The sequence below is a fragment of the Triturus cristatus genome, chromosome 11, assembly GCF_964204655.1.
Source record: "Triturus cristatus chromosome 11, aTriCri1.1, whole genome shotgun sequence".
NCBI classification, from domain to species: Eukaryota; Metazoa; Chordata; class Amphibia; order Caudata; family Salamandridae; genus Triturus; species Triturus cristatus.
The window spans coordinates 675,687,785-675,703,151 of NC_140594.1; the positions used below are offsets into that span (position 1 = coordinate 675,687,785).

The 15,367-nt window shown below is 41.7% G+C and overlaps 1 protein-coding gene across 1 annotated transcript in view; it reads right to left on the reverse strand.

Moving 5' to 3' along the window:
* WDFY1 (WD repeat and FYVE domain containing 1) overlaps positions 1-15,367 on the reverse strand; it is a 256,919-nt gene that overhangs the window by 24,590 nt on the left and 216,962 nt on the right. The window contains exon 9 of the mRNA XM_085634291.1: positions 912-1,013. Coding sequence (XP_085490417.1) covers positions 912-1,013 — 102 coding nt within the window. The remainder of the gene's footprint in view (positions 1-911; positions 1,014-15,367) is intronic.

A 15,367-nucleotide genomic window follows, 5' to 3' on the forward strand; every position in this document is an offset into this window, starting at 1 on the left:
CTATTTAACAACAATTGTGCTCATGGAATTTGTAGATATTTACATAGCTGACTGCAATTGCATATCTGAATTTTGTCATTTCCTGTAGGGAATATGTCCCATTGGCAAGTATTTCTTCCAGATCCTATGTCTCGTCTTTAGCAAGAAATCAAGCAAACAATGTGCCTGAGGGTGGGGCTGAACGGGGGTAAGCGGGGTAAATGCCTTTTAACTAGAGATGCGCAAAATGAAAACTTTACTTAATTAGAAAATTAGTTTGCAAGATATTGTGTACTATAAATTAGCATGCTGTGCATATTCCAAGTATCCAGTGACTGGGGGTCAGAATAACAACGTTTTATGGATTTTAAAGTTCTTGTGAGTAGACCCAGGGCTTCTTTGAGAACAGACCACCTCATGACGTCGCCGGCAACGCAGATGCAAAATTATAAGTCAGTGATAGGAGTTTTGCAAAGGTGGCAGTTAGCAACACATGAAGCTACAAAACAAATCTTAACAAAACTTTGCTTTGGGCGAAATATAGGGATAAGGACTGCTAGGAAATGTTCCTCACATAAATGAATTTCAGCAGTAAACAAATAGGTTTTGTAAGAGATTTCGTTTGCTAAACGAAATTTCTGATTGAATGTTTATCCTATACTTAAAAAATTTCAACTTTGTGAAGCTGATCAAGTTTAAAATAAACCTTACATACAGTTGGCAATAGCCAACTTTGTACAGGCATAAGAAGAATGAGAAAGGCTGTGTGTACATAGGTGGTAGAAACCGACTTTGCCTGTGTGCCTTTGTAGGGTCAGGTAATATTTTTCTCGTTCGTAGCATCTGTGAAAGCAACCGATTCTAACACAAATTAATTTAAATTTGTTTTCTATATGCATAAAAAAGTTGCACAGCTAATGTTCTTTCCTCACCTGTCGAAGTCCAATTGTCTTTGTGTCCCACATCTGCTTTATGTTCCAAAAGAAAGGCTGTTCGCATTTTTGACAGGAGTCACTTTCTAACCACTGAGGAGCCTGGGAAAAATAGTAAGTGTTCATCAGTCTAAAGCACAGGTTAATAAATTACTGGGCAGAATCCAAAGCGGACAATCCACGCATTTAAAATCAAGATTGCCAGGAGTAAACATCTCAAACCACATTACTTAAACAGTATTAAGGTTATATTACAGTCACAATACCTCATTCATACACACGTGGGAAGCTTCAAATAGGTGTGTAAAGCAAAAAGAACAAACATAAATAGGAAATTTAAAATGCTGGACTGAAAGAACTGCTAATTTCGCAGCAAAAATATTTTTATACACATAGCAATGGAAAATGAGCTAATTGATGTCAAACAAAGAACTAAATACATGCAAAATGAGATTTTTCAAAATGACTTTATTCCCCCTAAAACTGGTAAATGTGGGAGAATGCCTCGTACTGTGTAACAAGCTGCAAATGTTGTCTTCTATCTCTAGCCTGAAGTGAAATGCAAAACAGAACCTTGCTCTATATTAAGGTATAGCGTTTGCCTTTCTGAGGGACAGGCACTTTCCTCCCTAACTCGATGTGCTGTGCTAGTAAACGTTCCTTACCGTCGACAACAATGCTGGACTGTCGTGTCTCAGCAGAGAGGGCTGCAGTGCTGTAAGAGGGCTGGCAGCCATTAAGGAGGCATGAGGTGAAAGACTGGCGGACACCAACTAAGTAGGGCGTTTCTATGCCAACTCCATATGTGGGATTGCCAAACATCTCTCTAACCTCCAGGAGTATTTTGGTGCTGCCTTCAAATTCCTCTGAGCTGTGCCACTTCAGCGGAGGCTGGTAAAGCATTTGCCTTAAAAGTCATGGTCTGAAGTGATGGGGATGCATGAATAGAGGGTGCAGAGGAATCAGTTTTCTGAGGTCGTGTCAAGAGGATGATGTGGCTAGTTGTGGTGCAACTCTGATGGGGCAGTCATACGGATAGAGCCTGTTCCTCGTAACAAGCTGATGCCCCAAACTAACTGGGCATCTACACAGATGATGTGCCCTTCAAACTGGTCGACCTGACCACACCCACTGATTTAGGCTATTTGAGTACACTGAGCCCCTGTAGTAGTCACAACTTAAATATAGTTTTTAATCCTGCCAAGGGAAGCATCACATTAAAGCTCAGTTTGGTATCTCTCAGACAGTTTTAATCTCCCATCACGTGATTACACACATTCACTCCACCCCACACGTCTAAATGCCAACACATAGGTACTTCTCTTCAGACGGCAAGAAATAAAAAAATTCTCCACCAACGTGACCCTTCGCGGGGCGCATAGGGCATTTCAACGCTGGCCTTATGAGGAGCATGCCTAATGATGAAGAATGACATCCTCATGGATGTGTGAGGGCACCAAGAAATAATCCTTAGGGTTCCCCAATCTTCGTCTGCCTTTCTCTCCCCTTTTTCTTCCGTCTCTATTTTCTGACAGGAACAGTACCTCCAATACTTTACGTATTAGCATTATCGGAGCCTAGGTACTGGACCTTCGTTGGCCCCCAGTCACCCGCTCCCTTGTCTGAAGGTAGGAGCCATCCAGAGTGGACTTACTGGTGGCCATCCATTGCTGACGGACTGAATTGGAGGGCAAAACTGTCTTTTTTTTTTGGTCAAGGCCAACTTACTGTGGGTGGACTTACACAATGTGTTTGAGAAAGTCAAGGAGGCTGAACATACAATCGGCATGCTGCAGATAGAAGTCAAGAGCCTCAAGGACCAGATGACCAAAATAAGGGCAGTGAAAGACCCTAGAAAATAGGGTGAAGTATGCCTGGAGGTGCTCGTGCCACAACAACTTGAAATTCCAGGGCTTTCCTGAAGGGGCTAAGTGTACCTTGCGGAACACTTCCTGAAGACTTGGCTCCTGAAAGTACTAAAACCACAGGACTTGTCAGAAGTGTTCACTGTGGTAAGGGTGCACAGGATCCTGACCGCAAGTCCATCGCTGGGTGCCCCTCTTCGGGCAATCATAGCGAGGATATTTTGTATGAAACCAAGATGCTATCCGTAGGTCAGACTCGAAAGCCAGTGGTGCCCACTTCGAAAATCATAACATCGCCAAATACCAAGAGTACATTAAAATGGTCCAAACCCGGAGAAAATCTTTTCTAGATGTGAAACAAAAGCTCAGAGCTATGAATCTCTCGACCATGTGGCTATACTTGGCTCAACTATTGACTGTCACCATGGAAAAACTAACTTGTTTGAGTGTCCTGAGGAGGTATGGTTCTTGCTGCAAATATGGGAGATAGTGCCTCGCTTGAGTTTTGGGAGAAACTATGCCTGCCCACCTGGACATGCAGGTGGGGAGCTTCGGATGGACCTTCACAGTTCATCTGTCTCACGGGAGCAGAAGGAGCGATGGACACTCAGAGTGCTGGTATGGGACAAGGGCATCTAGGAAGCAGAAGAGTTTCTGTCTCTAGGGATGGTACTGTGGGGAGTTTTGGGACTGGTTGGAGGACACAGGGGAGGGGCCCACTGTGCCCTCCAAGTGAACTATGACGAACAGATCAGGCAGTATCTACAATGAGGGGTAGTAGGAGGAGATTGTGAACACCACTTCTGGGGACTTCCAACTGGTCGTTTTTGGGGAGTTGAGTAGACAATTAATGTGTTCAGCAACCGCTGGATTTGAGAGGTCACACTAACCATGGCCGTTGCGAGTGTGGACAGAACAGCTGAAATGTGCTACAATGTGTTGCCTTTAAAGGGCATATATCACGGGAACTCAGTACGGCTGCTGTGTGGGTCTCTCTTACAATGTCCTGACCCTCTAGTTTAGAGATCAGTAGGGGTGAGAACTCCTCCACGCATTATATGTGAAAAATGTGTTATTTGCATGATTTATCTCCTTTAAGGGTAATAGTTTTCAACACCTGTACTTGTAGGTGGTTAGACAGACATATCCCTATTTTGTTGACCAGTGTTTAACCAGGGTGGGGAGGTTAGTGTGTGGGGGTAGTGGTACTGTGTATTGCTTTCTCATTTGTGGGTAGAATGGTCAGATAGTACCACAGGAAAGGTGCCACAGGTCGGGGGGGGGGGGAGGAGGCAGGCTCCAGGGGCTTCTCCACCCACAATCACACGTACTGCCCAAATGTTTATCCACTAAGTGTAAATTGAGTACATGGAATGTACATGGGATGGGGGTTACCTGAAACGCTATAGGACCATGTCACATCTTAGGTGTCACAGAGTACACATGGCCTGTCTGCAAGAGACTCGTCTGACAGACTTTTAAGAATTTAAGCTAAAAAAACACCTGTTGGGGACAAGTGGAACAGGGTCAAGACGATTTGCATATGGCTGGGTATGAACTCTGGTGGCGAAGTGAGCTAAAGAACGATGTTGGATTCAACCCTGATCTACTAGTGACTGTGGGTGAGTGTCAAATGTTTCAACGCTCCGTCCATCATCTCCTTGTGTTTGACAAGTATACTCTGCCACATACTCAGCATATGCCAGAGAGGAACCTATGTGGTTTGCCCTCCAGAATGTAATCCTACCTCAAATACTCTGAAGCAGACTTGGAAGGAAGGTATGTCCTGATTCAGGGGTGTCTTAAACGGAAGGAATATACAAGTCTTTAATCTGTATGCCCCTAACACGGATGAGAAGGAATTTATTCTCAAGATACAAGACATGCTGGCAGGATGTATAAACATCCTGGTGGTCTGGGAAGGTGAGTTTAACTGTGTTTAAGATGGTGAGAAAGAGAGGCATCCACCAAGAGAAAACACAAAACCCTACATGGTCACTATGTTCCAACAGGTGATGCTTAATACGAGGAGCCTGGATGTGTGGACAGAACTACATCCAATGAGTAAAGAATACTCCTGTCATTCGCTGACACACAAAACATTCCGTAGACTGGACTGTGTTTTGGGCACTAGGGACTTTCTCTCATTGGTCCTGGTGCAAGTTACCGTTCCCGGTTCTTACTGGATCATTCCCCACTATGTGTGGAGTTTGAGGGAGGGAGTAAAAAGAGAGGCCCCTCTCTTGGAAATAATCTCCGGGAGTGTTGCTGAACCCTGAATGCAGAGAGCCCCTAACTGAACAACTGACCACTTATCTAAGGGCAACTGAAGATCTATTCTCACCAGAGAAAATGGTGGGAGGCCCTGAAAGCGGTGTCAAAGGGGTGTGCCTGGGAAAGGTATATGCAGTTACGTGACAACCTCAGAAAGAATTAGTGGTACAAGAATTAAAACAAGCAGACTTGCAGAAAAGGGCGCCCAAGCAACAGAAGGTTGAGCCTCAGATAGTGGGCACCCGCAGGGCCCTAGGAGAATTAATAGACCGGGCTGATAAATTAACGTTGAGAGACAACCGTCAAAAAGTTCACAGGGAAAGGGAGAAACCAAACAAATTATTACCATGGATTCGCAAATGGAGTAAGGTGGTACCTCCAGTCCTGCTTTTACTTCATCCTGATGGTAACTTAGCCACAACCCAAGCCGCAATATACCAGGCATTTCAGGAGCACTTGAGAGATGTATATTCGGAGTGTAGATCGGGCCTCACCTGGGACCATAGCATCCTACTTAGCAGGAATAGAGCTTCCATGGATCACTGAGGTCTTAAGTGAAGATTTAGAAGAGCATATTACATTGGAGGAGGTGAGGGATGCTTTGGGAATGCTATCTGCACATAAGCCACTGGGAAGCAACATTTTTCTGGGTTTTACCAGTCCTTTCCACCACTTCTCGTTGACAAGCTTTTGGAGGTGTTTAAGGGAGACCGAGATCTGGGTGTTCTGCTGCCCACAACGAGGGAAGGTCTTATATGCCTGATGCTAAGCCAGGTGGGAAGGCCCTTGGCTATATGTAGACTGCATCCATAAAACAGGCATGGGTACATTGAAATAGGGTCAGTCAGGGCTTTCAAGATGCCATTTCAAGGTGTCTGGTAGCTGGAATGACCTTAAGCCTCAGATCGCCTAAGTATTGTCCCTGTCCCCACCATCTTTTCAACTTGTATGTTTTTATGCTGGTACAGCCCTTGCGGAGAATGAACGTGTGCAGCTTTAACTATGCAGATGATATGCAACTTCTTTTCACAATCAATAATACCCCAGACACAATCCTGAATTTCCCCAAACACATGCTATTTATCTGCAACTGGATTAACAGCAATCATTTGAAATTAAACCCTGACATGGCAGAGCTTGTTCTGGTGGGAAGTTCCCAAAATCCATTGAATTCCAACTTTTGGCCTGGTAAAACGGCCACGCCCCCTCAGCCCACAACCTCAGCGATGAGCCTAGGAGTTCTTATCGATGATAATCTTTGTATTAAGCCTCTGGCTGGGTCCATTGTTTCCTCCGGTTTCTTCCAGCTTCGGAAGATTAGGAAAAAGTGGAAGATTTTTCACCTTTGAAGCTCTTGCCCAGGTTGTTCTCGCATTATTCCTCTCTCATATTGAATGTGGAATCTCTTTATTTTGGTCTCCCTGAATACCTGATAAAGAGACTACACCTGATAAAAAATAAATCAGACGGCCAGAGTGATTTACCACCAGCCAAGAAGGTGTCATATTTCTCGCCTGACGAGAAAACTCCACTGGTTACCAGTGAAACAGGACTCTGCCTTTAACATCAGATGTATTATCTTTAAATATTTGCATGACACCTGTCCCAAGTTTATCTCTACACGTATTTGTAGGTACACTCCTGCTCACAATCTGAGGTCCTTGCACCTCAACCTTTTGGTCATTCCTCCATTCAAAGGGGAATATTAGAGTATCATATTGTATCCTAGATTTAGACAACTTTTGAAAACTTGGTTATCCTCCCAGGCATATGAATGAGTTTATAAGCTGCAAGTTCCTTCCTGTATCAAGTGCCAAGAAACCGATCGTTGTATGTGTGCTTTATAAATAATTTTAACATACAATATAAGCCTGTGCAGGGAAAAGCCTTTTTATCCTGGATACGATGTGTCCTCAGAAAGCACATAAACACAGTCATACAACATCTTTGTTTAAAATTTAGGGGTCCCAAGTATGGGTGAAAGCACAAATTTACAGACTAGGTTAGAAGACACATTTACAAGGGGTACAAGGTGAAATGGCCGTACCCCTATCTATGAAATATATTTAACGGTCATCACTCTCCCAATAGCGTCATAAGTTGATAGTAGTCACCTTCTGCTATGGTTAGGGGCAATTTTAGTGGTGCATACATACTCCTGTCCTGTACGTTTACCACTCTGCTGATAGAGCAACAAAGCCATGATGGGGTATCACCCAGTAATCTTAACATTAAAGACTACTGGGGAAAAAAAATCACACAGTTCCCCATAACAAACAAAATATAGGTAGGATGTTACAGTCAAGCATGCATGAGAGGAATTTTTCCCAAGACAGCATTTTTAAAATGACTTTTTTGGGACCAGGAAGCAACTACTAATCTCAGTACCCATTGATGCCAAAGACAACACATGTCCTAGCTGGAAATGGCTGTTCAGTTGTATTTTAGGATGTACAAAAAAGAATATACCTTCTTGTTTACAATAAGGCTTCATTCAGGATACCTGAATGAGAAATGGTAGCAAAATACAACACCGGCGATTAGGGTGTTTAAAGTTAATGCTGTTGTACACACAAATTACCCAATTTTGTAGTTTGTGCCAGAAAACATACCAAAACAGTAATGTTTACAGAAACAGCGTACCAACCCTCAATTAGCTGTTTCCGAAACCATAGTAAAGTTGGTGTTTCCAAATTTTCTTTTCGCAAATGAACTCTGACAAACTCTGAAGTAGGAGATATTTGTCAACTGTTATTTAGGCATAATGCTTAAGACAATGTACAATACATTTTCTGGTTTATGACAGTATCACATTTGGCGTTCGAACTGATCAAAGATTTTTTTTTACTGTGAAGGAAGTAGTTATAAAATAAAAAAAATGAGTCTTATTTGGCACTGAAATTCTGAAAGGCTTCTTGGCACTAGATGTAAAATGATGGCTGAGTACTATACACCTGATGGCCAAAATCCAAAATATTACAATTATATATAGACTATATTCCAGCCAAAAAAGTTAGTACTTACTGCAGGATTTTTACACTAACCAATTCTTTTCTTGCTGGCTCCACTCTAATAACCTACATTCCAACACATGTCCCAGTAAACCTAAGGACAAGTAATTAATCATATTTCCAGTACTTTATTTCATCAGCTTTCTTGTGTATCCTTCAGCATATAGACCTGGATTCAAAATTCCTCTTTTAGGTACAAAGGACAAGATATCGCAGAATTAAGTGTTTGGGGCTGCATCTACAAAAGTGATCCACAGTGCTATGCGTGTAAATAACCTAAATCAAAAAGAGAATAAGGGACCTAGATTCTCACAAAGCAAGCAGTTGAGGGCTATGAGCATATTCACATATACTTTATTCTATAAACACACACAGCACTGTTCCACCTATGAGAAGAAAACCCTGAAATCATGTTCCTTTCAGTTTGGCTTTACCTCATGCACTGCACACACAGTTGGTGCTTCCAAACTCCAGTTAATATCTCCAGCTAAACTGGCTCCTTTGGTTGTGCTGGGCTCCTGCAGTGCTGCCTGGGTTCTTTATGCTCGCAAGGGGGAGACACACAGCCTCTGTCATCTTTCTGCACAAATCATGTGACAGTGCATCCATGGTGTGCTAAATAAAACATGTCATCAGGACCCATTGCCTGATTTACTTTCTTCTGAAGCCTGAGATCTGACAAATTTTTATAATGCATTAACATACTTTTTTATGCTTCAAGTAAGCGTTTCTTTATCTCAGGAAATGTGCAGTTTTTGTAGCGAAGACCACCTTCTAAGGTGGCTTCCCTGTTTAAGAAAATAGACTTACAGTCCTTGCTGGCTCCTGAGAACAATATACCTCCGAAAAAACAAGCAGTCCATTGGGTAGAATAATGCATCTAAAACGGATTTGAATAATTAAGAAGAAATACTCCTGTGGGCTCTTGGCCCCTTAAAAATAACAGGAGCTAAATCTTATAACTACAGGGGCACTTGGCTTTCAGCAAATGGTGGGCCGAAAACAGGTCGCATTAATTACCACCAGGCTTTGCCAACTGAAAGCTGCCCTTGAAAGCCCCACTTCAGCCCCAGTACGTAAAGTGCTCAGAGCCGTACTACCATCTGCCATTACATATGGCAGCAAGGCCTTCTCACGATTACTTATTAAAAACATGGAACAAATTCCATCTAAAAGTCTACATAAGAGTGATTAGGCTGCCATATTACTCCAGGGGATCTGTGGTGAGACTAGAAGTTGGCACTAACACAGATGCATCTCAGCCATGCCCTCCCTGTACATTGAAATTTGTCCTTTAAAACATATTTAAAACCAAAAACAGGAATTGGTCCACCTATTTAATGGCAGCAGTAGACACCCTCCAAATAGACTTGACCGCACTAAACGTCCCATCGCTCACACATTCAGCAGTGAAAAGTATACTGAAGAAACAGTGTTCTTAAAAAAAATCAAAAAAATCGCAGAGGTGGAAAATCTCAAGTCCACTCCAATTTTAAAGGCCCTGGCAACTTCGTACGATAATTACTGCAATCTTGCCACAGCCATACCTTAATTGTTCAATAGGTAAAGCCTGCCTTACCCTAATCTTGGCTGCGAGGATGATGATATTACAAATTAAAGATTTTAATCTAAACTGGTCGTTCCTCTCCAATACTGTTAAGTGCAGGTTGTGCGGCTATAAACTTAAAACCTTTTCACATTTACTTTGTTGCTACACGTCACTGCTCCGTTGCTAAAACCACTTTTCTTAACCCATGGCATAAGGACATGCAGCGATGCTACAAACTGGATTTTCAGCACCATGGACCCTTCTGAACTGGCAAGAATAGGCAAATACTTTAAGGTGGAGCAGGACCTCCTTAAAAAAATCAACAAAGTTAGGCGATGACCGCCGATTAACAATATGCACCTTGAACTTTGGCCAATCAGTAGCTGACTTCAAACACAGTTATACTGCTCACCACTCGACGACTGCTGATTTTAAACTATGTACTATATCTTCTGATACCATATGCTTATCTAGGTCAGATGGTTCTACAAAGATCTATCCATTTCAATGCACAGTGCACTTAAGTTAATTTGCAATATATTTTAAAAAATCCTATTGCCATAAAGTCAACTATATTAGATTTTAAATTACGTGTCCTATTTTACACTCGCTTATGTTAGTGGTACTATAAAGAACTAACCATTCTTTTCCTGACCCCTGTATAAGATGATTTTGATTTTATGGCAAGACCGGAGGCTAAGATTATGCAATCCTCTTTATTTGCGCCACCCACAGCAGCATTGTAAGAGCATAGAATACAACAACATTCTTTTAAACATATTAAAGATCTGGAACCTCCATGACTCTTCCTTCTTTTTTGCTGCTGCCCGTGAGTTAAGTCATGCATGCATTGGCTCTCCTTTAAGAGTTTATTTAGTGTGTGTTAGAATGGTTTTAAGTAGAAACGTATGAGAATACATAATATAATTATTTAAAAATTGAGAATGAATTTTACAGGATAAGTATGGAGAGAGTGTGGTAGTTTAATATCGTTTTAAGAAGAAATTATATGTTTTAGTTTAAAGAATCAAGATATAAAAGAATTTGATTAAGAATAACGAAGAACTTTTATTTGGGAGCAACGTTTTTATTGTCAGGCGAGGAAAATTTGATTTAATGTAACTGAGTGAGCAGCAATTGCGAGCGATCGATGTGGGTGAATTATCAAGATATTTGAGGAGCGAAAGTTAGAGGTTTGGTGGTTAGAAATGGGTAATTGATGTGTAGATTTAAAATTGGGAAGTACCGAAAGAGGGAAATTTATTTTTGAAAAACGGAGCTTACCGTTGAAGTTGCAAGGCGCGAGGGAAGCGTCACAATGGAGTGCGGCCACCTTGGGTCAGGCAGGGAGGAATACGTAATGCTTTAATTCGACGCATGCGTGGAGCACGAGGGAGCAGTGTGAAGCTAACACGCATGCGCGGAGCTCGTGGAAGCGACGTGAAGCTGAATTTGACAGAACGAAGAGGAAAACTATAGTTTTAGACGGCGAAGCGGAAGGAGAACAGGGTAGGAGATACAATTATTTGATGAATAGAAAAAATAGTTTGGAATAATTCGTAGAGGTTAAGATAATTTTTTTTAAAAAAAGAAAAAGGGGGAACACTTTTTTTTCAAGTCAGATGTAGTAATTCATAAGGAATTTGGAATTTTAAAGGAGGAGAATAAGTTAGTAAATTTGAGATTAGAGTTTTTAGAGAGGAAAATATTGTGAGAGAAAATTAAAATATGTCTGAGGGGAACGAATGTACACAGGGGAGTTTGAATATGGAGGAAAGGATCTCATTAATGTTGAGTAAGTTTGCGAATGAGTTGGATTCGAAAATAGAAAAGAAACTAGATTAATTGAGAAGAGGAGGTGCTCATTCCTCACAGGAAGAACAATTTTGGTCTGCAGGAGAGGGTTCAATATTAGGATAGAAATCTGGGAAAGTGAGTAGGAAAAGGAAGAATGTGGAAATGGAAGTATATAAAAGCAAAAAAGCAAAGAGCGCATATCCAGACTCAGATAATCACAAAAGTGCGAAACATGGTAGTGTCGAGGACACACAAGGGGACCTTGATAGAGGTCAGAGTGGTAGAAGGCATACTACCATCATATGTGAGGAGTCTTCGGGTAGTGCGGAGATAGAAATAAGTTGCTCTTCAGATTTTGACTCAGAAGTGGAGGTAGTAGAGAAAAGAAAAAATGAAGAGGATAAAACAAAAAATAAAAATGATGGAAATGTTGAGGTCAAAGACCCTTTAGGTGAGTCGATGTTTGACCCAATGTTGCTGAAGCACCCGTTGTCACCTGAATGGAGCCCGGCTCCTCATGTTACAGAGTACGTTCAATTGTGGTTGAGAAAACAAATACCGAAGGACGTGAGGTTAAGGCTCTGTTCAGAATGTCCAAGGCCAAGTCTGCAAAATAAAATTGTTATGACGCCAGAATTAGACGCGAAGATAATCGCGTTTATAGGGAAAGGTCGAAGAGACCCGAAGAGGGGTCTGGATAAAGGTTTAAGAATGTGCTAAGACAGGCTTTTGGATCTAATGGGTCCAATTACAAAGATATTTGACATGGCAGAAGAGGCCTACGTTGGAAAAAAGACCTTGGATGTAGAAGAGCTAAGGGAGTGGATCCAAAGGGCTGTGTGTTTATTGGGAAATGCCAGCACAGCTATTTCAGTGGAAAGGAGGAAAAGTATTCTCTTGAAAATAGATCCAAAATTGGCTGAATTAGCAAACAATGAAGGTGGTATGGAGGCAAATGAGATGCTTTTTGGAGAGGAATTTATTAGGGAAATGAGTAAATATGTGGGTGCATTTAGTTCTCTACAGAGATCGCAAAGAGAAATTAAAAAGGTCTTTGATCGTAGAGTTTTTGGTGGGGCCGGGAGAAGTAGAGGTCATTTTCCCAGCCGAGGCCAAGGCATCACAAGGGCCTCGTATTCAAGGGGTTTCAGGCCCTACAACTATAATTACCAGCTACAGTCTGGATACCAGCCAGGAAGTTTCTACCCTCAAAGAGAAAGGGGAAGTTCAAGAGGGAACAGAAGAGCAAGAAGATCAGGTAAGGAAAGGCCGTTTTGTTACCCTTGTAAGGTTGTTGGCGTTTGTTAACAAGGGGCCCTTGGGTTCTACAGACTGTTTTAGGGTATCGAATAGATTTTTTAGAAGAACCAAGACAAGATCATTATCCAGAAATTATAAGATTCGATTAAAAAATGTCAGAAATGATAGAGGAAGAAGTGAAAGAGTTGTTAATGAAAGGAGCAATTGTGGAGGAATTGGAAGTGTGTACAGGTTTTGTAAGCAATATTTTCCTAGTGGAAAAGAAAGGGAAAGGTATGAGACCAGTGATAAACTTAAAGAATCTGAAAGATTGGGTGGAATATCATCATTTCAAGATGGAAGGTATGCATATGTTGAGAGATGTACTTCAGACAGGGGATTGGATGACACGTTTAGATCTAAAAGATGCGTATCTTACGATTCCAATTTGGGAAGAGCACCAGAGATTTCTCAGGTTCAGATGGGGAGGAAGGTTATGGAAGTTTGTTTGTCTTCCGTTTGGACTATCTTCGGCCCCATGGTGTTTTACAAAAATGTTGCACCCAGTTGTTACCTTCCTTCGAGAGAGAGGAATAAGGGTAATTATTTATTTAGACAATATTTTGATTATGGACCAATAGAAGCGAAGAGTGGAGAATCATACGAACTTAGCTATAGATCTTTTGGAGAGTTTGGGTTTTGTTGTGACCAGGGACAAGTCTTGCCTCGCTCCGAGTCGGGAAACACAGTTTCTAGGATTCTTGATAGACACTGTTCAGGGACAGTTGAGATTGCCAATGGACAAGATAAAGAAGATAAGGAAAGAAATTCGAAGGGTTTTGTCGTTAGATGTTATCTCTTTGAGAATGTTGGCAAGGATTATAGGTCTGTTGTCTTCAACAATTCAAGCTATTTTTCCAGGACCTTTGAATTATCGTGCCCTTCAGAGAGTGAAGAGCAGTCATTTAAGGTGTGGACTGAAATATTCGCAGGAGATTACCCTTTCTGGAGAGGTAAGATCAGAACTTGTCTGGTGGCTAAAGAATATGGAGACATGGAATGGGAAAGCAATTTTCGGATCAAATCCAGAGTTAATTATAGAGTCAGATGCGAGTTTGTCTGGTTGGGGAGCTCGTTGTGGTGCAACTTCGACAGGAGGTATGTGGACTGTAGAGGAAAGGAAGTTACACATAAATTGTCTGGAACTGTTAGCAGGGTCTTTTGCAGTAAAGAGTTTCACGAAAGGAAAGGCAAAGTGTTCAGTATTGTTGAGAATGGACAATGTTTCAGCAGTAAGATACGTGAACAAGTTAGGGGGTCCGAAATCAAGGGATCTAGCGGATCTTGCTAGAGTGTTTTGGGAATATTGTCTGAATCAGAATGTATTGGTTCAAGCGGAATATATACCAGGTCAGAAGAATGTACAGGCGGATTGGTATTCGCGGAATCAAACGGATTCCAGCGATTGGATTCTACACAGGTCAGTTTTCTGGAGGATAATGGAGTTGTGGGGCCCTTGTTACGTGGAACTGTTTGCGAACAGGTGGAACAGTCAACTGGAAAAGTTTTTCAGTTGGCGTCCGGATCCAGAATCTGCTGGGATAGATGCTTTCAGGCAGGATTGGAGGGGCCTTCGACCTTATGCTTTTCCTCCTTTTGTGTTGATAACCAGAGTGACTGTGTTGGTGCGCAGATGGATGTAGACAATGGTGTTGATAACTCCTCTTCGGAAATCTCAGGTTTGGTATCACATTCTTTTAGAGATGTCAATAGATTGTCCAATCCTCCTTCCGACATTCCCAGAAATTTTGAAAGGAGCTCAGGGAGAGTATCACGAGTTGGTGCTTTCAGGACAATTGAGACTAATGGCTTGGAGAATTTCAGGAGAATCTGGGAAGTGCCAGGACTTTCGTATGAAGCTAGTCAAATTATTAAAGAATCCTGGGCTCCGGGAACAAGGAAGATGTATAGACTGGCTTGGCAGAAATGGTTACGCTGGTGTTTGGAGAGGGATTACGATCCCGTTTCAGTGGATGTAGTGTTTGTGGTAAATTATTTAGCGTTTTTGTTTACCTCAGGTTTAGCATACAGAACCATTAATGTAGACAGATCAGCTATCGCAGCTGGACACAATTTGATTGATGTTTTTTCTGTAGGACAGAATATTTTAGTGAAAAGGTTAATGAGGAGTGTAAGAGTTTCTAAGCCCCCAGGGAATAGGTATCCCTCAACTTGGGACGTTTCAAAGGTTTTGCAGTATTTGGAGAATTTAGGATGCAATAGTAGCCTAGATTTAAGAGTTTTAAGTGGTAAATTAACAATGCTATTGTGTCTTATCTCTTTTAGAAGGGTTTCAGATGTCAGGGCATTGGATGTAGGAACAAGAATTTTTAATCCGGAAGGTGTTTGTTTTTATCTGTGCAGAAGAACAAAGACTAATTCTGATAGCATTTTCTATCCATATTTTGATGGACATGAACGTTTGTGTGTTGTTCGTTGTTTGAAAGAGTACGAGAGGAGGACATCTTTTGTTCGTCCAGAAAATGAAAAACAGCTGTTGATTTCATATAGAAAACCTCACAAGGGTGTTTCAAATCCAACTTTGGCGAGATGGGTGAAAGAGATAATGAAGAACGCAGGTGTTGATGTGAATATGGTGCACATTCAGTAAGGAGTGCATCGGCGTCTAAAGCCTTTATGTTAGGGGGTGCGTTACAAGAT